Source organism: Diadema setosum, chromosome 16, assembly GCF_964275005.1.
Source record: "Diadema setosum chromosome 16, eeDiaSeto1, whole genome shotgun sequence".
Classification (NCBI taxonomy): Eukaryota; Metazoa; Echinodermata; class Echinoidea; order Diadematoida; family Diadematidae; genus Diadema; species Diadema setosum.
The window spans coordinates 2,760,732-2,788,468 of record NC_092700.1 but is presented as its reverse complement, the minus strand read 5'-3'; the positions used below and the strand labels follow the sequence as shown (position 1 = coordinate 2,788,468).

The following is a 27,737-nucleotide window of genomic DNA, read 5'->3' as shown; positions in this document are numbered from 1 at the left end:
AATACTTCTCCATTTTGTACATTATTTCTATTCTGAGTTATGAAAAAAAGAGAAAACATGTTGCTGATTGTTACTCTAAAAGTTGTTTATTCCGAAGGTTCGCTAATCTAAAACTTAAGAAATAAGAAATTTAATCTGGGAACAAATTCAATTCGTTTTCAGATTAACAAGCCTTTTCCCGATTTTCACATTACCCAAACTTCAGAATAATGCTACAAATGTTTGGATTATCAAACCCTCTTATATTATATAATTTCGGATAAACGAACTTTCACAGTAACGTGCAAATATCATTTTTTTTTAGTCGGGCATAAGGGAATGTTCAGAAAACGTGTATAGACGGGTGGTAAAAAAAGGAGAAAACATAGGTTTGAATTTTAGTTTAGCATCGCGTCTCTTTGCGTGGTGCTCGTTATTCCGAAAAAGAATAAGATTCACTATCCCGATGGTAGTTATTTCGAAACACGCATATTGCATGTGCGCATGTTTGTTAATCCGACAAATTTAAGTATGGTTTGTTATCTATTATCCGAATGAAACAAGCTAGCTCGAGAGTCGATATTCTGAAGGTTTGCTAATTCGACAATGAAAAAAGAAAAAAAAAATGTTAATCTGAACGTAAGATTAGCTTTGATTTTCTGGTGGTTCGTTAATAATAATAATGATAATGATAAAGAGGTTTTGTAACTCCTTTTTTAGATTCATGTCCGGATAAACGCAGCTATGGAATCACAAACATTCTTGCATTTTTTTTTTTTTTTTTGGGGGGGGGGGACGAATCATATTTCATTGTTACACTTGCGATCATCTACATTCATTAGACAGGGCTCGACACTAACTGTGGCCCGGTGGCCCGGGGCCACCAAAAAAACGCACGTCGGGCCGACAATATTTCAGAAATGAAGATTTTGGTGGCCCGATCGGGCCAACAAAAAAGTCGGATGTTTGCTTTTACTGTTGGAAATGAACAGCGGTAACAATCGGCTCCGTAAGATGCTAAAATAATTGGAGTGAATATCGGTAAGAATCAGCTCCTTACGATGCAAAAATTAATGTCAGATATTTGATTTTGCGTTCGGAAATGAATAAGGATAACATTCGGCTCAGGAAGATGCTAAAAGTAAATGTCGAATGATCCCTTGTAACGTTCGGAAATGAATAACAATGATATTCAACTCCGTACGATGATAAGATAAATGTCGGATGTTTGTTTTTACTTTCGAAAGTAAATAGCAATAACATTCGGCTCCGGAAGATGCCAAAATAAATGTCAGATGATTGCTTTTACGTTTGGAAGTGAATAGCAGCAACATTCTGCTCCATATGATGCTGAAATAAATGTCGGATATTTGCTATAACATTTCGAAATGAATAACAGTAACATTCAGCTGCGTTTGATGGTAAAGCAAAAAGTCTGATGTCTGCCTTGGCGTAAAAAAAAAAAAAAATGAAAAACAGTATAACATACGGCTCAGTACGATTTAGAGTCTCGACGATCAGTATGTACGATGAATGACGGCGGCGGTTTAGACAAAAAAAAAAAGAAAAAATGTGGAAAAAGAAGTACTTCCTCACGACTCATTCTTCCACCTCTGTAAGTAGCAATTCGCTTCGTAGAACAGTATACGAAATACACAGATTACATGTGGCGAACATTACTCGTACAGTATTGAGTTTATGTACGTTCATCCATTATTATTACAAACAAAAACATGCATAGAGAGCGAGTGATCAGCTGCAGGGAGTCTTGCGTCGAACGTCGAGGGGGCATGGAGCTGGCGCACATGTTCGAAGTATGTACAATAGTACATGTTCCCATACACACACGTGTTTACGCACAGCTCTCACTAGACCGAGGAAGAAATCAGAGCACGAACACTAATATATTCACACACACGCAAACACACACAGCGCAGTGCGAACCACACACCAGCACAGTGCATGAACAGCCGATGCAGACCAGCTGAGAGCGAGACGTACCATCCAGCTTGCTGTGACCGGATCTACTTTTTGAAGGCACGGAACCGAAATGCGGACAAAAACGTCTGAAAGAAATCTCTTTTATGCGCCGCTAGCATTCACAAATTTCATACTTTATGAGGATGAAATGTAAGGAAAAACTGTGAACTACAAGGAGACATGCAAGAAAACTGCTAATAAACTAAATAATTGGACTTGCTAGGCTCCTAAACACAACACTGAAAACAATTCACGGTAGTAGTCTATGGAGCGAACGTGTACTTTCAGAGTACCAATCCAGTGCGTGACGTCATCTGGAAGGGGTATCGGCAGACCGTTCATCGGGGCATTTCGGGTTCACTTTTTCGTCCGATTTCAATAATTAATAAAAAATAGTTGGGATTGTTCTTTTCTCTCGATATTTTGTGTACACGTAGGACAGATGTTCAAATTCAATATTTTCTTATCAAATTTGTGTTTCGTGCTCTTTGAATTTCTACTTTAATGAGCAAGAATGGTGGACAATTATAGATACGCCTACACCTGTATACCTCCCAAATACATTTTCAGGCATTGTGCTAATATACGTAGTTGTCACACTTGAACAGGTTTGAAACAGGTTTCCCACGATAATGTGCTACCAACACTGATGTGACATAATACACTGCAGTACCATCAGGAAGCATGGCCCCTCAGACAACATACGAACTTTATGGTCTAGTTTCAAAAACAGTAATCGTGCTTGACAGTGCGATGACATCAGTCGGAAAGTCAACTTTATGTTACATTGTATACAACACTTCCAAAAATTATAGATACTTGATTGGTTGACTGCTTATCACTTGGAAATTGCCAAAAAGCACTATTGCACACTTGCACTATTAAGCATGGAACTAGTCAAAAAAATTTGGATAGAGAACAGTAAGAGTGGTCACCACCTTCTTGCATTGGCTCTTCCTCAGATGCACTTTTGTACTTTTGTCACAATTGTCCCTTGTGTAGCTTGGACCACTCCTATTAGTGATCGATGTGTATTATAAAACAATTAATGAATAGTCTTTATTTGTGCACACAAGTAGGATTTTACATTTACAATTGTACTGAAAGATACTTTATTCAAAGAGGCTGTATTCAATCAAGCCCTATTAAACCTGTTGAGGACGGTCCCGAGTATACTCAGGCAGGTTTCTATGGGAAGTGTGTGTTGCAGCAAAATCAACCTGTCCTCAATGTGTTAATTGTGCAAGGCTGTGCACCACCATACTTTAATGATCATTATTTGTTGGTACACCAGTGCATGCAGCATTGCACCTCGTGTTATGACTTTACCGACATATAGACTGTATCTCTAATTCAAAATACTTTTCATATGACCTTGTTTCTCAGGTCTGTGTTCCAAGTGAACCTCCTGGAGTCGAAGCTCTCCCCCGACTTCTACCAGGTCACCCTCGATGCCACGCCCACCCAGGCGGACGCACGCCTGATTGGCCTGGCAGACGGTGAGGTCACGGTGAAGGTCACGACCCAGGTCACCGTGGAGAGCGTGGAGATCAGCGTGGTGGACAAGGACCAGTCCATCACGGCCAAGACACAGAAGTGAGTCACATGGAAATTGCTTCGCAGTATATTCTATGTATCCTTTGAATGATTATTTGCATCAGGCATCATTCACAAATTGTTAGAGATAGATTTACATTCATATTTATTCATAACATACTTTTATGCAAATTGTATTTGATGTGTTGATATCTCGTATGTGTTTGTGTTATATAAGTATATACACGTATGGGACATTTTATGTCAAATTATTCTGATTTTGTACATAATAATTTGCAATTGGCAGGATCTTACATGACTTTATTTCACCACTTGCCCAGTCGGGCAAGCAGATTTTCATATTTGCTGCAAAACACTTGCCCAAATATCAGTTTTACTTGCCCGAAAAGAGAGTCCAAAATGAAAGGAAATAATATAGAAAATCATGTGTAAGTCAAGGGCGAAAAACATCACAATCATTTGAATAAACACCACACATTGATTCGCGCGCCTCAACACATTGGAGTAACAAACTCTATCCTATCAAGTGTTGCCGCTGCATTGTGTATTGGGGCTTCTTCATGTACTGTATGTGTTGGAAAGTTGCTGAAATGAAATATAAAGTGCGTTGCATCACTAAACAGCCATTTTTGGGGGGCTTCTGTATGGTTGACTTTCTAGGTTTATGGGGGGGGGGGGAAATAAGGGAAAAAAGGTGGCTTCAAAACTTTCTGCTCGCCTGATACGGGCGAGCATTTGTTCTCACTGTTCGAAAACACTTGCCCGAATTTGATTTTCACTTGCACCGGGCAATCGGGCAAGTGCTTATGTAGCACCCTGATTGGTATTGTACTCCCATACCCTATGAGGGTCGTTGAGTCAGTAAACTTCAACTTCAACAAAAGGTCTGACGCCCCCCCCCCCTTTTTTTTTATTTCCTCGGACAATCTACATGTAGGATCAAAAGATTCTGCTGCATGTCCTGATGATTACGTGCTCGCTTACACATGGAACACATGTCATTCGTTTCAATTTTTTTCATTTGCTTCGTTATCCACACAATAGCCAAAGAAATGCAAGGTGCACAGAGTTTGTATTGTGGTGGTTCCCTGTAACTTTTCATGGAATTTGATACATCTGTGCTAGCATCTAAATGCCATTTTCTCCTTGTTCAGGGTTCAGTACCCCAAAAAAGTGGACAAGGGTCTGGAGGCTGACCACCACCAGAACCTGGTCCTAAAGTTTGGCCTGAAGGACAAGTCTGGCCAGGCCATTGAGGCTCACCAGGTGAGGGAATTAAAATGTGACCATTGACCTCTGACAGAGGAGGTCCATCAGAAAGCTAAAATGTGACATTATACATTTTAGTGCTACAGTGAGAGCTGAGTGCATTGAAGGGAGCAGGTTAAAATTGTAAGCTGATCAACCACATGGCTTTAGAGTAGGCATCATCCCAGGGATTTTGGTATTGGACTTAAATTGGGATATACTGTGCAGCAAGGAGCTGTGTCATTGATTGTAGTCTTTTGATGTTTTCACTGCTGTCTTCCATGATTTATTTTTCTCTGATTGGTATAGAAAACAATCACTTAACCGAGATCTGTCAGTGTGGAGGATTGCAACTATCAGTTCCTTCCTTAAATGTATAAATCTTCCAAGGTATAAAGTCTGTTTACTCTATGTAAAATGGAAGCTAATTATATGTTGCCCAGCACTACAAAACCAAAAAAAAAAAAATAAATCACCAGACATGGGTGTTTAGTTAAGGGCAAATTCTTAGAGAGCACACTTTAGGCTTTAAAATGATGTATAAGTCCTTAAAAAATTGATTTTCCTATTTACCTTACTAATGGAAAGAAAGTACTCACTCTTGAAAAGTGTGTACTGAGAAAAGAGGCTCTGAATAATAGGGTCTATTCAAGTGCATAATCTTACCAAGCTGTGGTCTAAGCAATGAATGGGACAAAAAACAGGTTGTAAAACTCCACAGCAACAACAATCAAGGGATTATCTGATTAAACTGAAAGTGAGCATGTTCTGTTAACACATTCTATCTATGACTGATACCAACTTTCAAAGCAGTAGCATCACCCTTTCAAAAGTTATTAGAGTGAAAAGTGAAGAGTGCAATGTATGTAAAGGGTTTCTAAAAGACCAAAAGATGCCTCTAAGACTTACATACAGTACATAATCAGCCTATTCTGTTTAAAAAGTGTCCTAGAAAAACTGATAAAAACACAATTCCCGTCTGTTTTATTATCCCAAAATTCAGAAAAATGTAGAAGAATTGCTCATTCAGGAAGTTTGAAAAACTCAAGATAGACCTTGATCCATTTCACCTACAATTTATATTCAGAGTCCTGACATGAAATCAGGGCTTGCAACTTCATGTTAGGCTTGCGATGCACGGTCATAGAATCTATGGAATGGAAAGTTCAAAGCCAATGATAGGAAAGTCTAGTTCAAAGAGTGTTGAGATTGTATTTTAGTCTTCATCTTCAATCAACGTAACCATGAGGCCACTCTGATGCAATGCGTGGGTGTGTCTCTTCCATGGCGTTGGAGATCAAACCTTGTTGAGCCAATTCTGGACTCCCTCCTCTCCTGTTGAGTGTGTCCAAGGCTCTCAAGGAACAGTTAACCTAGAAAGAATTGAGGGCTCCATTCTCTCAGACTGCCCTTGGTCCAGTAGTACATCTTCTGTGCCAAAATCAAGACTTTTCAATGATGTACAATTCAAATTGATGATTCTTGCATGGTATGGTTTTTATTAGAATTGAATGACATATTGCTCTTCATTGACCTGTTGGATTAATAAACACATATCATTCAGGATAAGAGTAATGGCCGTGATTGAAAAAAAAAAGAAGATGAGTACCATAGACTATGCCCATTATTTCCCCCCCCCCCCCACCATGGCTATTATTCTATCACCATCACCATCACTGGCTATCGACAGAAGCATGGTAGTGTAGATAGTATGATGCCTGTCTAGCAGTCAGGAGGTCATGGGTTCATATCCCATCCGTGTATGTATGCCTGTGATTTTTTATCATGGCTGCTATTGTAACACTGACTAATCGGTGTTTGTTTGCATTGATGAAGGGCAATATGTCAGTTCAATATTGGAGGACTTGGTTTGGTTCAGCAAGACATTGTAACATGAAGCTGATTGCCTTTTGCAAACTTATGGCAACTATGTCATGAAAGCTGTAGTATACAAAAAGGGAAAGAGCAGTTACATATCGTCGCTGGGGCGACAAGACCTCGTATCTACAAAATGGCAAATGTTCAGGAGAGCCAAAAAACATGGCGGCCAAAGCACTACAGCGAATGGGATAGCCTTTCCTTTGACTTGCCGTGGTGGCTTCATTTTTGGAGTATAAAGACAGTTGGGATTTGGACAGGACATCACTTAACCCATTATTTGACTATTAATCCAAAAAAGTCATTTTCACCAAAATTGCAGATACAAGGTCTTGTCACCCCAGCAACAATATGTAACATGACTCATATTACATGAAGCTCTTGTTACTTCAGTTTTAATGCATTTAGCACTGGTTGTAGCACCTATCAGTGTGTTGCTTTGACCTTTGTTATACCTGCTATAGTAAAGTATTGTGCCATTTTAGTAACCAAGCCTACATTCATTATTTCAACAACTCTTGCAGGCTTTCGTCCGAGTGATGAACATGAAGACAAAGCAGGAGGTGCTGTTCACGGCCGAAGTGGACTTGGACAAGAGCTACAAGTTCCTGCTGGACGTGGCCGAGAGTGGCAAGGAATACTTCAAGGACCAATCTGGACGCTACTCCATTGACCTGGTCATCGGTGATGCGGTCATTCAGAACCCCTACTTCTGGAATGTGGTCAGTTTGCGTGAAGTCACCCTGTATGTGTACCTTTTTTTTTAATGTCTATTTAGCTATGTATATGATATGATAGTAGTGCTACACAGATGTCTAAAGATTGTGAGGTAAAGTTATTTATGGAGTCAAAAGGGGCCTGAGCTTTCGATCCTGGCAGAATCTTTGTCAGAGGCAAAGTGACAAGCAGGTAGGGAAAGCAATCACTTTATATAAGAACTTCACACAACAAGAGCAGTCAGGGACGGGCTGGGTACACAGAACAAAGAAAACAAAAAGGAGGGGGTAGGAGGTCATGGGCAAGGAGCCCAACAGATAAAGGGAGGGAATTAGAGCAGGAGGTTTGATAGACAAAAGGCAGAGGAGGGTCACTAATGATCCTGAAGGACCATGGGGGCAACCATTGAAGAAAAAGGATGAATAGGGAGGCAACATCAAACAAGATAAGGAACAACACAGAGATAAAGAAAGGAAAAGAGTGAAATAGTAAATTATTTAGGTACATGACATATAAGTTCTTTCTACAGGTTCCCCTGTATCAGCCTTATTACCTCTGCCACCAAATCGTGATTAATGACGGCTATCATTATAACAAAGTTCTTGGGACCGGCAGTTTTCTTTCATTATAAAATATTTTAATTCCCATGAAAAAAAAACACAATTTCAGTGAAATTCTTGCTAACATAAAGTAAAAATTCAGCTGATAAAATTTTAATCAATATGTTTTTATATACTCTACAGTTCAGGTATAGCAGACTTTTGATTTAGAGAGAAAAAAAAAATTGTTCCTCCCAAGTACTTTGTTTTAACAGGAGTGCATAGTGTATGGAGGGATATGGATATCCTCTAAATGATTTTAGGACCTCAATTCTTACTTCGTTGTATAACAATTTTTATTTTAACCGTGTTCACTTTTACAGGAGCGTACTGTATATTTATCGTCCATATTCCATGGTGTCAGAAAACTTTAACCATAGCATATCTCTGTTTCTTGCTAGGCTGAAGTTGCCCTGAAGTTCCCAGAGTCGGAGGCCAAGCAAGCCGCACCCGCCGGCAGCCAGTACACCAAGAAGCCAGAGATCAACCACATGTTCCGCCAAGCCGAGAAACGCCCCCCGTCCCTGGTCTCCAACACCTTCACAGCCCTGGTCCTCGCACCCCTCCTACTCCTCGTCATTCTGGTGAGTTCTTCACCTGGCTTTTTATCACTATCTAAAATTCTTGGGAAGCTGACAGAGGAAGCTCCATCCAACAATCTTTGATCTACTCTGTAAATCTAATGTTGATCCAGCATTGTATGCAGATTTTTTTTACCCTATCTCTGTCACAATTTAATCAGCCCAAAGCCTGCAACACCATTACTGCGGATGGATTCAGTTGGCCCTATTTTGATTGACAATTACTCCAAAAGCTGTGATGCTACCACTCTATAAACTCATTTGTGATTGGCTGACAGTGTAAGTAAGGAAACTATTAAAATCTAGTGTTAAAGAAAGCTTCCCACCTTCAATCAGTCAGGAAAGCCTTTTCAAAGTCCAATAAGTTGTGGTGGCCCCACCAATGTTTATTTGCATTCAGACTGCAGTGTATTGTGTACAGTTTTGCCATAGGCTTCTTTTGTGGAGAACTTACACAAATCTGTGTATGTGGGACTGTTATAGAGATCGCTGTGTGTGATGAAAAGACTGTACACACGGGTCACTTTCCACCTACACTGTATTTTATGTGAGTCAAAATATTAAAATATGATGTGAAGACATTCAGGATAGGGATTTCAACATTTTCAAATTCTGTGAAGGGGTATAATTGCAATACATGTAATATCAGCCTTATTGGTATCTGTAGAATGGATGAATACTGCACGTTTGATGCAGCAGTTATAACTGTTCATTTGGCACTAACAGCAGTTCAGTGGGTCTCTAGTTTAGCCAGGGCCAGCGGGGCAGGAGTAAGGAGCAATAGGGTTACCCGTTTTGTGCCAGCTCTCCTTGGATATAAAAGTGAGGTATCTTTTCCCCATAACCCTGACCTTATTTTGTTGATCTCTGATAAAATGTCAAGTGCCAGTCAGCTGTATTTACTTTTTCCTTTTACAATTTGAATTCATGTGTTTAGTTTAGTTTTGGTTTGTTCTTTCCATGATGCTAATTGTTGATGTAACTCTATCTGGTCAGACTTATCACAGCTTCTTCAGTCCAGGTCATTTAATGTCGCTGTAGCAAGGACCAGTGGTTTTTGAATGCTCTTCGACATCACAATGTCATTAGCATTAATATCCATATCACCATCAGACTGTAAGAAACATTTCTCTCTTTAATATTTTGCCTGTTTTCTTCCTCAGTGGGCCAAGCTTGGAGCCAACATGAAGAACTTCTCTCTCTCACCAAGTGCCTTGGGCTTCACCTCGGTCTAGGAGGTATGACGTCTCTAGAAAGGGTGCCATTAGGATGGCCATTTCATGATATTTTTGTGACTAATTTGTCCAACCCATATACTGTGTTGTGGTGGTAGTTGAGCAGAGTTTTGGGACATTATCACTAGAGAAGAACGTTGTGATGTCTCTTTTGCACATTAAAGGAAAAGCTTTTGAAACAAGATGAGAAAGTTTTTACCCTATCATTGATAAGTTTTCTTTTGTAAGCACCTGCTTGTCTTTTTTTAGCTCACCTGAGCCGAAGGCTCAAGTGAGCTATTGCGATCGCTCTTCGTCCGGCGTCCGTCGTGCGTCGTGTGTAAACTTTTTACATTTTCATCTTCTTCTTCAGAGCCCCTTGACCGATTTTCACCAAACTTGGCAGGTAGCATCCCTAGGGGGATAGGATCTCAATTTATTTAAGTGGGCACCATACCCCACCTTGGAGGGCCCCCAGAGGGGCCCAACCCCAAACCCCCCAAATTAAGGAATCTTAAAAAATCTTCTTCTCTCTTATTATCATATTTATTTCAATTGTTATTTTCATTTCTGTTATCAATATCATTATTGTTGTTGGTATCATTATCATTATTATTATTATCATTATTATTATTGTTATTCCCGATGGAATCCCATTTTCTTTGCTCATTTTTCCACTATTATATAATTATTGTAAATATACTTTGATATGTTTAATAACTTGCATTTGTTGGTTGACTCTCACTTTCATTTTGTTGCCTCCTCTTGGTACACCTTTTTAGGGCTTGCAGCTTGTTCAGCCCCCCCCCCCCCATGCTGTTACTATTTCACTCTTTCCTTTCTTTATCCCTCTGTTGTTCCTCATCTTGTTTAATGTTGCCTCCTCTTTCATCCTCATCCTTCACAGGTTGCCCCCTTGATCCTCGGGATCATTACTGACCCTCCTCTACCTTTTGTCTGTCCACCCTCCTGCTCTAATCCCCACCTTTTACTGTTGGGCTCCTTGCCCATGACCTCCTACCCTCCCCTTTTGTTTTCTTTGTTCTGTGTACCTAGCCCATCCCTGACTGTTCTTATTGTGTGAAGTCCTTATGTGTGACCCTGCATCACAAAACAAACAAAAAGTCACCAGACATGGATTTTTAGTTCAGGGCAGATTCTGAAAGAGCAGACTCTAAGCTTTAAAATGATGTACGATAGCTCAAGTGAGATGGACTCTACTAAACTATCTAAATTTTTAGAAAGAAAGCACACACTCTGAAAAAGTGTTAACCGAGAAAAGAGGCTCTGAAGTACAGGGTCTAACTGTCTATTCAAGCGTTTAATCTTACCAAGCTGTGTTAGCTGTGCGATGAATGGGACAAAAAAAAAAAAAAAAAATGTAAACCACTAGAGCAACAATAATGAAGAAATTATCGGCTAAGTTGAAATTAAACATGCACTATTATCACATTCTGTCCATGAATGATCCCACCTTTCAAAGCAGTAGCTTTATTCATTCAAAAGATATAAGACTTGAAAGTGAAGAGAGTGCAAGTGGTTATCAAGAAATATAAAGGGGCCTCTAAGACATACCTGATATCCCTACTCTACGAAAAAGGGTTGTAGAAAAATTCCTGAAAATGCACTTTCACATTCATTTTTTGATCCCAAACTTAAGAATAATGTAGAAAACGGTTAGCTCTCTCAGAAAATATGAAAAACTTAATATTGACTCGGTTGACCTGTTCACCTTTTTGTGTCCTCATGTAAAATCAAGGGGTGCGACTTTTTGTTCGTTTTGTGATGCACCGGTCACGTATGTGATTACTTTCCCTGCCTGTTTGTCATTTTGTCTGACGAAGATTCTGCTAGGATCAAAAGCTCAGGCCCCTTTTGACTCCATGGTACTAATCTTGCAATGTTCCAACCTCGAGGGAATAAGCGAGCTGTTATCTTTGGTTTCTTTGCAGGTATCTTTGCACTCTACTACTGCTACTGGACCACCCTGAACATGTTCAGCACTCTGCAATACCTGGCCCTCCTAGGAGCCATCACTTTCTTCTTTGGAAACAGGTTGCTAAGCGGCATCGCCACGCAGAAGAAGTAGCCTTGTGAGTATTAGATTGTAACATAACTACCACCTTAGTTAGTGGGCTATTCATGAATCTTATGTAACCAAATGTCTGTTACAGTACAGTGCACTCCCGTTATAACGAACATGCTTACAGTGTACAAAGAAATTCCGGTTACAACAAAATAAAAATCCAGGTTGCAAAATTATCGGCTTTATGTTTTTGTATTGTTTATTTGATCGGTTATATTGAAATTTCGATATAGCGAAAACAAAAACAAAAAAAATCTACCGGTCCCAAGGACTTCGTTATAACGGGAGTCCTCTGTATTACACAAAATGTCAGATACAATGGAACCTTGTTGTTATGAGGTCAAATAAAGTGTATTCCCATTATAATGAACACGGTTATAGTGAAACTCTCTTTAAATACAACAGAGTAGAAATTCAGGTCCCAAAAGTCTTGTTTATACATCAGTTGTTTGGCTGGAACAAAATTTTGATATAATGAATACATTTCAAAAATGCTGCAATTTAGAATTTTTCATAGAATATTCTGTTGATGAAATAAAGTGTTAGTTAATGTTGAATGTTTAAATTCTTTGATTCGTGACTTTGGTGGCTGCCAAAGTAATGAAGTCATTCAAATTCAGTGGAGATTCTTTTTCAATGCAATTCACACACTTTGTTACTTTCTAAATTCTTGTTCCTTACAATTTAGTTGTTGATAGAGGAAGTTGTTACTTGTTTTTTATTCTATTGGGGTCTTTTCCTCACAAATGTACTATTATTGCCATACTTTTAATGTAAAATATCAATATTTGTTTCTTTTTTCTCTTCATTTTCTTTGTCTTTTCCTCCAGGTGCTGGCGTTAGATGCTCATTGGCAGTAATAGTTAGGGTAACAACAGGAATTAGGTGTTAGCATTTATTTCCAACTTGAGATAGGACAAATAAAATTTAATATCAATTTGTGATGTTCTTCAGGAAATAGCTTTCAAAATACATGGTATGTACATTTCGAGGATGGACAGTTATGAATGTAAAACTGCAAGATATATTAGTTTTGAGTGGGAGAGCGGGGAAAGAATGTAACATATGACTGCTTTGCATAAAAGAAATTACATTGACTTCAGTTTGATGAATGTCAAATTTCCTTAGGCTAGTAAAATACTTTTTTTTTACAAGTTCTTTCTTTAGTGTCATTGTGTGATAAAACAACGTAGATAGATAAGAATGCACTGGTGCACATATTCTTTTTCTTTTTCTCAGCTTATGAAAATACCTGTGATTTTATTTTTTCTTTCGTCTTGTCTGTATTTCTTCAATCCAGCTTGGAGGTAGATTTCAGCTCCTGTGATATGAATGCTGGATTATATCTTTTTATTCCAGCAATATGCAAATTCTCTATACATTGTATTTCAATGGCTGGGACTGTTTGTGTTACGTTATGGAAGTGCTGTCAAAAATTGTGTCCAGAGGTTTCGTGTAAGGATAGGATTTTTAAATGGAAAACATCATGTGAACGATTACCCTTTTTGCATACTGGGTGTTATTCGTAGTAACAACATGAATACTCACAAACTATTGTGTCATGCCAACCCATCTTCAAAAATCTGTATTAAAACTGTGATAAGAGTATTTAAGTGAACTTTAATATAAATGAATGCATCCAAATCATTTTGAATAGGCTACAGTGATTTTTGTGCTGTACAAGCCTCAAGAACTGAATTCCTCTGTGGGCCCGCATTTTGTCCAAATGTGATTTTGAATATGAGATGTCAACTCTGCTTTAATTGTACAAATGAGACATGTTGCACATAAAATGCACAGTCCTCTTCAAGTAGATTGAAGCAAAATACAGGGGAAAAATGATACTGGAACTACCTAAATTTTGAGGGATGGCTTGAAAATGGGCAGTAAATGTTTTGGTTGTCTACATCAAACACTTGCCTCAGAGATTTCTCCTTTCCCCTTTGTCTGATGTATGTTTTTGATGATTGTCTGCTGTTTGCCAGCAATAAAATCAAAATTTTACACAATGACCTCCCCCGTTTGTTGCATTTTAATCACTGACTGAAGCTTTCAATGTGAGTGGGTTTGCAAGTGTGTGCATGTGTATGTGTTAACTCTTTATGTGCCATGGTGGAAACCCACTGAGTGCCACATTATTCTGAGACACCAACGAAGTCATGCTTTGAGAAAACATTCTGTTTTTCATATACATTGTATATGTAACTTCAATAGATTTCAATCCGTTAAGCTGGACATATACATGTAGTGAGCAAAGTTGTAGAGAAAATTCCAAGCTTTGCTTTGATGTAAATTGTAAGACAAATGCATAATTGTTTTGGTTTCAAATGAGTAGTATGTACTTGTAGAGATATTACTGTAAAGGCGTGACTTTTGCACACAAAACAGTGACAGAAGCTTAGAATTCACATGCAACTAACACTGCTTGATAGTCAATCTCCACATAAAATGCAAGCTACATGTGAGAGGAACAGAAGCACGAGAAACGCTTTGTACTGCAGAATTTGGCTATTTATTGATTGGTTTGGGCGGGTTTGTAAGTTTGACCGGAACATGCGACATTGGCAGGCCGTTGACTGCGTTTGGCGTGCGAACGTGGCACATCCCATGAAGAGTTAATGCAGGTTCTTCAGCTATATATACAGTGCATGTACTTCAGTGAATACAGTGTATGATCTTGTACAATGTACCACAAATCCTGCACAGGATCACATTGCTTGAATTTCTTGTAGGTCTGACAAAATGTATTTTGGGTCTGTTTTCATTTCTTTGATAAAAATCCTTAATTCACTCCTTACTCTCCATTCTAATAACTATTGAAAGAATGATGCTACTGCTTTAGAATGATGCTACAATGTACAGCTTTGAAAGATGGTATTGTAGTAGTCATGTGTAGAATGCAATGGTAGAGCTTAATCTGATAATCCCTTTATTGTAGCACTCTCAGTATTGTACATCCTGTTTTTAGTCCCATTCATTGCACAGCTAGGATGGCTTAATGGGATTAAGCATTTGAACAGACCCTAAATTTCAGAGCCTCTTTTTAGCTCACCTGAGCCAAAGGCTCAAGTGAGCTATTGCGATCGCCCTTCGTCCGTCGTCCGTCGTGCGTCGTCCGTCGTCCGTCGTCCATCGTGCGTAAACTTTTTTACATTTTCATCTTCTTCTTGAAAACCCCAAGACCGATTTTCATCAAACTTGGCAGGTAGCATCCCTAGGGGGTTAGGAACTCAATTTGTTAAAATGGGCACCATGCCCCACCCAGGGGGCCCCCAAGGGGGCCCAAACCCCCCAAAATTAAGGAATCTGTAAAAATCTTCTTCTCTAGAACCAGAAGTGATAGAGCTAAGTTAATACTATGAGTTAGTACATTGATGACTATAGTTTCAAGTTTGTTCATGGCAGAATCAGGGGTGCCCCCCTTGGGACCCAGGGGAGGGGGGTGGGGAGGGGTCCTAATGGGGCCTAAATTGTACATTTTCATCATCTTCTTGAGAACCCCATGACCCATTTTCACCAAACTTGGCAGGTAGCATTCCTAGGGGGTTAGGATCTCATTTTGTTAAAATGGGCACCATGCCCCACCCAGGGGGCCCCAACCCCCCCCCCCCCAAAAAAAAAAAAAAATGAAGGAATCTTTAAAAATCTTCTCTAAGATAAGCTAAGATAATACTATGAGTGAGTACATTAATGACTGTAGTTTCAAGTTTGTTCATGGCAGATCCAGGGGTGCCCCTCTTGGGGGCAGGGGGGGGGGGGGGTTGGGAAGGTCCAAATGGGGGCCTGAATTGTACATTTTCATCGTCTTCCTGAAAACCTCATGATGGATATTCGTCAAACTTGGCAGGTAGCATCCCTAGGGGGTCAGGATCTCAATTTATCAAAGTGGGCACCATGCCCCACCCAGTGGGCTCCAGGGGGCCCCAATGCCCCCAAATTAAGGAATCTTTAAAAAATTTGGCCCTTATTGTACATTTTCATGTTCTACTTGAGAATGCCTGGTCAAATTTTAGTAAAGCTGTGAATAATTTAGATTAGTGACTGCGTGAAAGGTGAACTTGCGATACTCAGGTGAGCGCTAGACCCGCGGGTCTCTTGTCTAAGTTCACATACCTGTACACACTTTTCCAGAGTGTGGGTTTTCTTTTCAATGTTGAGATAGGTTAGGAGAGTCCATATGAATTTAGTAAGCATCAGCTTAAAGCCTGCTCTATCAGAATCTGCTGTAGCAACTAAAACCCATGTCTTCTGTTGCTGTTGTGATGCAGGGTCATAATTAATATATGAAGAGTTTGTTTGCAAAACCGATAAGTCCATATTTGCCAAATGGAGATATTTGCGATTAAAGGTCAAGAAAAATAAAGAGAATAATAAGAAAAATGTTGCTTCTTTCGACCATAACTTCAAAAATAAACCTTTATATGTAGTGACCAATATATCATTTAAAAGGTATTATTTTGTACATTATGACAAAAATCGTACTTCAAAATCTTCAAAAATGGACTTATCGGTTTTTGCAAACAAACCCTTCATATGTACCCATCATTTTCAAGCTGAAAATCATTTTTATTTCCAGAGTGTATATCTTGCTATTCAATTTTGTGGGTTTTTGATGCAGGATCATGTATGTTTCCAGTGGTGGTATTTACATAGATTGAAGAATGTTGGCTCCAAAAGCATTATTGTACATTGTATATCTTAACATAAAGAGGTGACAGTTAATGTTGTCTGACAAACGATTGAAAGGGATGGTATAGTTTTGGTTGAGATGGGATTTAGATGTTGAGCTTTTGCGAAATAATTAGAAACCACTTCTATGAAATATTAAAGAGCATACAATTCTAAGAAGAATTAAAAATTTATTTGATGAAAATCAGTTTTGAAATGGCTGATATCCAGAAACACAGAACAAAGAGGTCCTAATAAAAATTGATAAATATTTCATATACCAGTGAGTGTTCAAATTCATGACATTCTTCAGTTGAGGTGTATTTATTGCAACTGATTGACAAATTGCCCTTCATCGATGTAAATAAGCACTGAATTGATCAGTGTTTTGGTAGTACCCATGATAAAAATCATGGGCGTACGTACTCGAGAAGGATTAGAACCAACACTTGTTGTCGGGCGGAAACTCGGTGGTCTATTGGAGATGACACCAATCCGGTGATCAGGAGGTTGTAGGTTTGAATCCTGCTCAAGTACGTACGCCCATGATTTTCATCTTGGCTACTACTAAAACACTGATTAATTCAGTGCTTATTTACGTCGATGTTGGGCAATTTGTCAATCAGTTGCAATTCCAGTATTAAGTGGTTTCCCTGATTCTGCCAATCCCATGAACAAACTTGAAACTACAGTCATCAATGTACTAACTCATAGTATTATCTAAGCCCTGTCACTTCTGGTTCTAGAGAAGATTTTTAAAGATTCCTTAATTTTAGGGGGTTTGGGCCTTCAGGTGGGCCACGGTGCCCATTTGAACAAATTGAGATCCTATACCCCTAGGGATGCTAACTACCAAGTTTGGTGAAAATCAGACATGGGGATCTCAAAGTGAAGACGATAATGTGCAATTTAGCCCCCATTAGGACCCCTCCCAACCCCCCTCCCCTGGGTCCCAAGGGGGGCACTCCTGATTCCCCCATGAACAAACTTGAAACTACAGTCATCAATGTACTAAATCATAGTATTAACTAAGCCCTTTCACTTCTGGTTGTAGAGGAGAAGATTTTTAAAGATTCCTTAATTTTAGGGGGTTGGGCCCCCCTGGGGCCCCCCAGGTAGGCCATGGTGCCCATTAGAACAAATTGAGATTCTATCCCCCTAGGGATGCTACCTGCCAAGTTTGGTGAAAATCGGTCATGGGGTTCTCAAGAAGAAGATGAAAATGTAAAAAGTTTACGCACGACGGACGACGCACAATGGACGACGCACGACGGACGCCGGACGAAGGGCGATCGCAATAGCTCACTTGAGCCTTTGGCTCAGGTGAGCTAAAAAAAAAAAAAAAAAAATTGAATAGAGTAAGAGTTGAATTATGGGCATAGAAAATTACTTTGTTACAGGAATTTATTGTGTCTATACAACAAAAGTCCTGTATAAGGAATTCAAACCTGCACAATCACACACAAACATAATGTACCAAGTTATACAATGATGGCATTACTAGCACCAGGAAATTTTCACCAATACTATTGGTACGGACATGTATAGTGTAGACCAGAACGTTTGCGTGCGCATGTACAGTGTATTTTGATTTCACGAATCTTGGCTCTCATAAAATTCATGAATTTTAGATGCACACAAACATTCCTTGTTTTACAGTCGAGATCACTCAATTATTTTAGAGTGTTAACAGGTAAACTTAAGTCTATTCCTCATTCACGGCTTTAGTGCATGCCATGAAGTCATAAACAAAATTATAGACATCATATCAAATTCAAACAGTAATTTGAAAGCTATGGGATTTAAAATTTTCCCATGTTAATGTCAAGACACAAGTGGGAAGAGGTGAAGCAAGCAACTCTATCATTTGTTTGTACACACAAATAATACAACTAACGTCATGTTTGTGGTTGATGATATTGCAAAGTCCCTACAACTTCATCGCACCTACAAAATCACTGTCACTAGGTTATCACATTCATGACAAGGATTCTGAAGCAATAACATACATTTTCTTCTTATTGATTTTGCATCAAATAAGCACATTCATCACAGATTGTACATACATTTCAATAGGAAACCTGCAACGTGATGACATTACCATTGCCAATTTGAGTATACTGCCTAATTCCACTGATTTATGGAAACATGAGAATCTTTCAGACTCCCATCAACTTAATTTAGGCCATCCAATTTTCATGAAACCTCTATAATGTTCTAAAGCTGATTTTACTCTTTTCATATAACCCGTTGAGGATGGGCTGATTTTGCTACAACACACATTTCCCATAGACACCTGCCTGAGTATACTCAGGACTCATCCTCAACAGGTTAATACACCCTGTTCGAATGTGATATGCAACTGCATTTAACATGTGGCTATATGTAAAATCACACTACAACTGTAAATTGACATTGCACTAAAAACAAAGCATGTACCACTCTGTTCTAAAACATGGATGTACTCATTTTTCACACATAAAAAGTTTCATGTACAATGATGGGATTTCATGAAACGGTGCGGTAAGCAATGCCCAAAGGTGGACTCAAAAGATCAAAATGACCAGTGAAGATACAGGAAGGGAGTCTAAATAAATAAATAAAAGCACCAGGTTTGTGCTATACACAAATCCACGTTTTGGTCTTGAAATATCAATAGCGTACAAGTGTTCATTTGTGACAGATATTTGTAGGCTATCTGTCAACTGGAGTTCTGTTCACTGGATAAATTCTTGGCTGTATCCCTCTCTTTGTACAGTTCATTCACCCATTCAATTATGGTGGGATGTTGGAACTTGCCTGTAAACAAAAAACAATGACCACAAATAAAACAAAGCAAAAAAATAAATGCACATTAAATCGACTATTTTGGTAAAGTTTAAAGAGAGTTTCTTATATATACCCATAATTATGTTACTTGAAATCTCAGGCAATTTACAACCACCTTCACCCTACAAATATTGCATTACTGTAGACAACAGATGTGTATTCATGGACTTAATTTTGTTTTCACTATCTGGAAACATTTTCAACAAGCCCATCAAGTCTCAAAGACTATTTCTGTAATCAAGCGTCGTGCTATCAATAATGTTCTTCCCCCCCCCCCCCCATCAATTACAATTAAAGGGGATGGCTAGTAACCGATCAGTGGGAATCAGTGCGAATGCTGAGGGATGATTGTTCCAATCCTTGTGGGATTAATTTAAAGAGTACCTTATATATCTATTGTTGTGTGAAACTTATTTGCTTCAGAACGGTCTCATATTCAAGTAACGAGCAGATTAATGCCCCGTCACTGACCAGGCACGCTAACCTGGAAACATTCAACTGCACATTACTTGAATATGAGACCATTCTGAAGCAAATAATTTTCACACAACAATAGATATATAATGTACTCTTAAATTAATCCCACAAGGATTGGAACAATCATCCTCCAGCATTCCCACTGATTCCCACTGATCAGTTACTAGCCATCCCCTTTAAGTGTTAAGCAAGGTAGACTAATTGAGGGTATTTTACCTTGTGTTGAATCAAAGAATTCCTGTAGAAGCCCTGGTTTCCTCTCCCTCTTCTCATATTGGAATGCTTGAAGGATCATCTCAAAGCGATCCAAATCCTTGACGAACCGAGCCTCGGGGGAAGACTGCTCCTCATATTCCTTTGAACAGAGGGTTTTACACAGAACATAAATTGCAATCTGAGAAGCAGAAGGGTGCAACTCAACAAAGATACAATTCCAGAGATCTTGAACTCTATGCGTGATTACAGCCACATTTGTGTACAAGTGATTACAGCCACATTTATGTACAAGATGAAAAGCTTAGGCAATGAACCATCCATGCCAGCCTTTTGAAAATCCTGCAAATGGAAACAAACTTATTACAACATTCACACAACAAAGAACTAAAAATGGCACAGAATGTTCTTGCTCTACATTTCTAAAGCACAGAAAATGAACAGTAATGGTTTAGGATAACAGAACAAGCACCAAAATACAAAAATACAGTTTCTGGACTCGACGGATGAATAGATAATGAAAATAATTTTGAAATATTATATCCCATAATCAGAAACACATTTTTCGCTTGCTGACCCAAATAAAAGATATCTCTAGAAATTGGAAAAAAAAAAAAAATCTCTCTGTTCTCAAAACAAAAAGTGTGAGCATCTGACATGATGGTTTACTCCCAGAGTGGGTTTGTCCAATCTGAAACAAGCCACATATACTTTCTTTTTGCTAGGGTCCACAAAATATGTGTGTTACAACCAAAAACTGAAGTCACATAAAAAGGAACAAGTGCACTTCAGTGACACTGGATAATGCTTAGTTGGTTGTGATGCATCATAAAAGGGATTGTATAGTGGCAGCGATAAACACAGACCAAATAAAGACAAAAACAAAAACAAAGAACGGATGAATGAAAAAGAAACAAGCCCAACAAACAATGAAGCTCCCAAGAATTCTAACCCATTGCACATTCACCAAATTGGATACCAAGTTTGCATAATGTTACCACAAAAAGGCACTGACACACACACTCCCAATAATAGTTAGAATTCAGGACCAGTTTACAGTTACTAGTTCGTCAAAAAAGAAAGAGTAAAATATAACAAGTACATTTGTACAACAGTGGAAATTTGATAACAGCCAGATTACAAGTATGGAAGTTATCAAATCATTTTGAACACTTAACACATGAATAAGTAAATGAGTGAGCTGATGTCATCACCCTCACAATTTCCACTGACTGGCTAAAAAAAAAATTAAATTCTCCTGCTCTGAAAGTGTAAACCTAATGTTACTCCTGGCTGAATAACTTCAAAATAATCATTAGTCAGCTAATACTAGGATTTGAGACTGTGGCATAATTGCGTTTGAACAAAGCCATTCACACTTTAAGCTAAAGAAAAAAGTCAAAGACGCCTAACAGCTTTAGATGTCATTCATTACCTTCCACAGCTCGTAGAAATCTTGTCCCACATCTGGGCCGGCTAGCCTGGCAAGTTTCTCCATTACCTCCTTAGAAGAAAAATACACGATCATCATAAAGAGAAGAGCAATGTTTTGCTTTATCAGACCTGTCATATGAACATCTCTATGTCAAGAACAGCACAATTACAAAATTGAAATAATAAGGAAATAAGAAAAACAGTACAGTATACATGCTTCTGCTTATTTCAGCACAGAAATAGAAAGTGAAAGTTTATAACTTTGATATCAATATTATACGTAAGGAGGTTACATACAACTAAACTGGGTAACCACAACAAGAAGATTTCTGTACTGCCCAAAGCCTATAAACATTAGGTAATTTTGGACTTTGGATTTATAAGGGGTATAGGCAATATGACGCTCGCTGGAGTGAAAAAAAGAACAAGCAAACAAACAAACAAACAAACAAACAAAACAAAACGACACTGAAACAAACAAGAACTACAGACCAACATCTGAGCCTCTTACATTTCATCTATTTCCAACACTGAACAGGCTACAAATTCCATGATTTCGGTGAGGGTGGAGGGTGTAGAGACAGGTAAAAGTGACTTCAATTCATGGTTACAAATGTCACAAAAACTCTTAAGAAAGAAACAAGGCTGGAGTGTTAGTGACATCTTCAGACACAAATCTATTAAAGTTTTCTTTATCATTCCAGCTTTAGACCTTTGCCAGTGTCGTAAAACAGTACAGTCAACCTTGGCTAGGCTGACCTCAGAAGAATAGATATAAAACATGTGTTTAAGTAAGTGGCAGAATATTCTTGCCCACTAATGTCGGGTAGTCATCCCATTGGATTTGACTTGGGTGTGGTTGACTGTACTTGAAGAACACAACCAATATCTCTAAGCCAAGCCCTACATACAGAGTAAGCATGAAAAAAGTCCTCACCTGTTCCATTCTGTGTTTATCTTCCTTGTTGATTCCATCTGCTGGTGTGATATCTCCCACAATGCACTCTGCCATGTCATGGACCAAGGCAATTTGGATGCACCTGACCAATGAATAAACATTTACATTTACTTTAGTAAATCATCACTTTTAGGGGAAGTTTTGCTGCAAATTATAATACAATTGTATCATGTTCTCAGATTGGCAACTCTTAATATCAAGTGCACCTCATAATACACTGTATTCTGGCACAATTTACATGGAACTGATTAAATTTGTTAAATCCTGCACATAAACATTTGTGACCGTGCATCACAAAACGAACACACTGATTTTGTGTGAGGACTGGAAATAGGTGAAAAGGGTCAGTTTGGTCAATCTTGACTATTTTATATTTTATGAAAGAGCAAGTCTTCTTCTACATTACGCTAAAATTTGGTATCATAAAATGAACAGGAAAGTGTGTTTTTTTAGCAGTTCATCTCGAACACTTTTTTAATAAAGAATAGTGTGATTAGGTGTGTTTTTAGATTTCCCCCTTCATTTCTAAAAAAAAAAAAACAAAAAAAAAAACAAAAACTGTAATTCTAATAACCCTGTAACTCTAATAAACTTCAGAAAGGATGATGCTACTGCTTTGAAAGTTGGCATTTATCATGGCCAGAATGTGTTAATAGAACATGCTCATTTCAGCTTAATTTAAAATGATATATTCTGATAATCCCTTCATTGTGGTTAAACTGGTCGTTTTCATTCTGGTTTTTTTTTTTTTTTTTTTTTTTTTTTTTTTTTTTTCTCATTCATTGCATAGGTAGCACAGCTTGGTGAAGATTAAACGCTTGAATAGACCCTGTGCTTCAGAGCCTCTTTTCTCAGTTCACACTTTTCCTGAGTGTCTGCGTTCTTTCCAATATTAAGATAGGTTAGGAGAGTCCATTTGATTTGAGTTATACATCATTTTAAAGCTTACAGTCTGCTCTTTCAGAATCTGCCCTTTATTAAAAATTCATGTCTGGTGACTTTTTGTTGGTTTTGTGATGCAGGGTCACATTTAGAAACTTTCAAGGATTTGCCTATTTGTGAGAGGAGCTTGTGTTGTCAATTCAATGATCAGGTATGAAGTTAGTATTTACTAGGCTTTAAAAAACAAACAAACAAACAAATCCAGCAATATATGGAAATAAACAATTCCAAATGCTTAGTTGAAACAAAAGAGGAGTAACATGATAATGGGAGAGAATCTTTATTGTACATTGTAGGCCCTGTGTGCATTATAAATACAGATCATGCATTTCTAAAATGGAAAAGTTAAGTAAGGCTATGATTTACAGCTCGCTAAACCACGGAAATACAGTTTTCTGAGACTTGACAATTCAATGTCTTATTACACAGTGAGGGGTAAATTTGCACACATTTCTTGCTGCTGCTGTTATTGTTGTTTCACCTGTTTCTGTCAAGATTCATCTTGTCAGAGACGAGCATCGCCATGACAGCCATCTGGTACATGTGATCTGAGACGCTCTCCACATTGGACAGTCCTCTGAGTAGCCACCCTCGACGAGGCTGATTCTGAATTAAGGAAACAAACAAAACAAATTCTACACTGTGATTCTGTGAATATGCTCATATTAAACCAAACAATCAATGCAGTAATCAATCATGAATACACTTGTATCAAACAACTGCTTCACAATTTCTTTACTTCTGTAACAAATACCCCAGTACAAATTACGATGTAAACATGTCAACAGATCGGCCTACGTGTTGATGGTGCAGGATGGGGGGGGGGGGGGGGGGGGGGGGGGGAGGATGAAAACAGAAACAAATTCCATCACATTTCAGTTAACATTGGTTCTGCAGTCCTTGATCTTCACATTGTCCCTGTTAGAAATTACCCTTGCCTGTCTGCCAGTCAGCTCAAGGATTGAAGAGAGAGGCGAGCCCCCCTGGGGCTGGCCCCTCCGGTTCCGCGAGCCATGTTAAAGTCTATTGACATTATAAACGAACTCTTTAAGTGTTGGCCTATTATCACAACTGCCCTAACCCAAGCATATTAAAGGGATCATAGTTTTGGTTGAGACCTAATTTCAGGTTTCTAACATTTTTTTGTGAGATAATATGAGAAACCTCTCATGAAATTCTATGAGGAATTCAATGTTTATTTGATGAATATTGGTTTTGAAATGGCCGAGATATCCAAAAAAGGGCGATTCTAATCAAGTGTGGGACTCCCATTTTATTAAGAAATATTACAATCACTTTTTACTGTTTTTGGATGTTTCAGTCATTCTAAACCTGATTTTCACCAAATAAAACTTTGAATTTCTCTTAAAATGGTATGCTCTGTACTATACCATAAGCATGATAAGTGTTTTCTTGGTATCCTGCAAAAATTTTGAAGCCCGATTCTCATCATCTCCACAAATAGGCCCTACTGACGGTACTGTAACTGTAAGTTGACTGTAATTTACCATCCCTTTAAAGCACCAGAGTTGGCCTATAGGTTCTAAACCATATTGTAGGCCCCTAAATCGGTATCTAACACAGAGCGAGTATAACTTTCTCAAGCTAGTACTTAGTGGCAGTACAATCGATAGCATGAATAGGCCAAGGCGTGGGCAATATTAGCGTGCAAATTTACGTACACTGTATTAGGCTAGCAGTAGCCCCGGAGAGCGCGCGTTGGGGCTGGTCGCAGTTAGGCTAGCAGCAGCTAGCAGCTTGATACGATATATTTCAGTGAACCTCACATGAAAATAAAGGTGTGGGACCGTTGACTTTAAATAACAACGAGCACCAGCACCTGCACAGTCCGGATTTCATGACATTTTAACATAACTGATCGACTCTAACCTTTAATTCATCGACATTCTGAAGAAACTTCAGCGTTTCTGCTACCCTGTGAGCCATATTGATGACGTGAAATACGATCGTGGATTTTCAATCCAGTGGTCTCATGCTGTTTACATCAACGTACAGTGTACATGGTGTAATTCAATTCGTACCCACACAACACAACACACGTCGCACGTGGTGGGTACGGGTTGGTGTGCAATTAACGGCGTGTATCCGATCCCCCACGTACTGTAGCGTTAGCTGTACGTAAACGGTGAAGAAAGATGGCCGCCTCCAACGTGCCTATGGCGTCTCGTCAAGTCTGTAGGAGATTGTTGTTTTGTCGCTCTTCTTTGGCTATCTTTTCACCAAAGTGTCAGCTGAGTGATGATACGAAAGCGCAAGACAATGATAATGAGGCAGTTGTAAGTTCATCTTCAGGTGAAACTCCGGAATCTTCGTCGGTGACAGGACCGCGGCTGGGTGGATTCGCCAAAGCGTTCGCCCGGCACGCGCAAGTTGACACCGGGAAAGATTCGGCAGACACGCCGGACACCGATCCGCTGGAAGACGAGGTTCCGTTCGCGGAGTTGTTCCGCAACTCTTCCCACGTACACATCGGTGCTATACAGAATCAGATCGTCTTGGGGAAAATTTTTCACATTGTCGAGGATGATTTGTATATAGACTTTGGAGGAAAATTCCACTGTGTGTGCACAAGACCCCAGGAAAATGCTGAGTAAGTGGATTATGAAATAGCCTACTTTTGTGTAAATCCTATATTTATCTACCTGTTATGTTAATAGGCACTACATCACTACTCCTACAGTTTAAATGCATTGACTTTGTTGATTTTAGGCAATATATAATGCGTCACAGATAATTGTTCTATATCATCATACAAATGTACACTTTGGTATAATGTGGACAGGTTCTGTGAAAGGTGTAGTGTTGTGGGCATCATTAGTGGCACAAACCAGTAAAATTAAAGGGATTGTATGTACTTGATATACCGTACATGTAGGTTCTAGTATTGGTGGAGATGAGAATTGGGCTTTTATTTTTTTTTTTATTTTTTTTTTTTTTTTGCGAGATACCAAGATACCAATTATGAAATACAATGTACGTATACCACAGAGCATGCTATTTCAAGAGGAATTGAAAGTTTATTTGATGAAAATTGGTTTTGGAATTACTGAGACATCCTAAATGAGAAAAAAAAAAAGTGATCCTAATATTAAAAAGATGGGTCCCACCTTTTATTATTTATAGGAATGCTCTGTTTTGGATATCTCTGCCATTTTAAAACCAATTTTCATCAAATAAATGCTGAATCCCTCTTGGAATTGCAAAATCTTTGAATCATATTTCATGAGAAGTTTCTCATTATCACACCCAAAAATATTAGAAACCTGAAATTAGGTCTCAGCCAAAACAATCCACTCACACAGAGGTTTCCCTATGGAAAGGTGCGAGTCACAATGAAGATCTTTTGTGATGTATTTACAGGAAGTACCACCGTGGGGCCAAGGTTCGTCTGCGGTTAAAGGACCTAGAACTGACCGATCACTTTGTGGGTGCAACGCGGGACCTGACCCTTCTGGAGGCAGACGCAGAGCTCTTGGGGCTAGCTAAGCAGAAATGATCTGAGAAATTACCACTTCGTTGGTGCAACATGGGACTTGACCCTTCTAGAGGCAGACGCTTGGTTCCTGGGGCTAGCCAAGCAGAAATGAACGAAGGGGAATGAGAGAATCTTGTACTATGGTTGCATGATACTGGACAAGACTGAGACTGAGCTATCATGCAATGAAGTGATGCAAAGACCTAGACCAGGGAGAGCTCCAGGCTGGAAGTGCAGGTGCCATTTCTTTCCAAGTAAAACAACACAACAAACATGAACATAACAACCACTCAGTGTTTCCATGTGTTTGCAAGTCTTTATTCGCAAACACTTAACTGAGCCTTAGCACAATTCTTAAAGACTCGTAGTAAATCATTGGAATAATCCATTGAAAGACTGTCTTTGTGTTGGTACAGCTACCACCCGTCACAACTTTGTTAACATTCATAATTACAACTTATTGTATTATCTCGATATTCATCAAAAGCAACACCCTTGTATATGTATTAGAGAGCACTTTGATAATTATAACAATTGAGATACTGCAGGAGAATGAATGCAGTGTACCTACTGTTCATTATTTGAAATGGAATGACACATGGTAGATGGTGTACTGGTATGCAACTGCACTGGCTGAGATGTGAGTACAAAGTGTCGGATGGCTGTCTGTTGCTGTTTAAAGCCAAAACATAGTTCTGGTACGCCTGCAAAAGTTGTCAAATTTCGCTCCCAAATGTGAACGTACAGTATGCCTAGGAAATGTGCGGAATAACGCTGTAATAACAAGATATTCGATGGGTAACGACGAAAATGCGAAATATTAACCAAAAAGGTTCAGTCTCAGAACTTACCCGAACGGGGTCAGGCTAAACTCGGACTCG

The 27,737-nt window shown here is 38.9% G+C and overlaps 3 protein-coding genes across 4 annotated transcripts in view; 2 read left to right on the top strand and 1 right to left on the bottom strand.

Moving 5' to 3' along the window:
* LOC140239444 (dolichyl-diphosphooligosaccharide--protein glycosyltransferase subunit 2-like) overlaps positions 1 to 13,851 on the top strand; it is a 34,452-nt gene extending 20,601 nt beyond the window's left edge. Inside the window, 8 exon segments of the mRNA XM_072319281.1 lie at positions 3,346 to 3,555; positions 4,671 to 4,782; positions 7,167 to 7,364; positions 8,360 to 8,542; positions 9,703 to 9,757; positions 9,760 to 9,777; positions 11,706 to 11,846; positions 12,670 to 13,851. Coding sequence (XP_072175382.1) covers positions 3,346 to 3,555; positions 4,671 to 4,782; positions 7,167 to 7,364; positions 8,360 to 8,542; positions 9,703 to 9,757; positions 9,760 to 9,777; positions 11,706 to 11,842 — 913 coding nt within the window. The 3' untranslated portion in view covers positions 11,843 to 11,846; positions 12,670 to 13,851.
* Positions 13,852 to 17,903: 4,052 nt separating this feature from the next.
* On the bottom strand, positions 17,904 to 25,517 carry LOC140239399 (5'-deoxynucleotidase HDDC2-like). Of its 2 annotated transcripts, none has more exons than XM_072319238.1 (6): positions 25,251 to 25,517; positions 23,842 to 23,966; positions 22,398 to 22,500; positions 21,462 to 21,530; positions 20,030 to 20,168; positions 17,904 to 19,306 (listed from the first exon to the last, which is right to left on the bottom strand). In XM_072319238.1, exons 1-6 carry the CDS (start codon positions 25,305 to 25,307, stop codon positions 19,209 to 19,211), a joined length of 591 nt encoding a protein of 196 aa, XP_072175339.1. In that variant the 5' UTR covers positions 25,308 to 25,517; the 3' UTR covers positions 17,904 to 19,208. The 2 variants fall into 2 exon arrangements, with proteins under 2 accessions (XP_072175339.1, XP_072175340.1); XM_072319239.1 differs by having other exon boundaries at positions 21,462 to 21,527.
* LOC140239398 (small ribosomal subunit protein bS1m-like) lies at positions 25,516 to 27,461 on the top strand. Its single transcript, XM_072319237.1, has 2 exons — positions 25,516 to 25,971; positions 26,742 to 27,461. Exons 1-2 carry the CDS (start codon positions 25,517 to 25,519, stop codon positions 26,875 to 26,877), a joined length of 591 nt encoding a protein of 196 aa, XP_072175338.1. The 5' UTR covers position 25,516; the 3' UTR covers positions 26,878 to 27,461.
* The last annotated feature ends 276 nt before the right edge of the window (positions 27,462 to 27,737 follow it).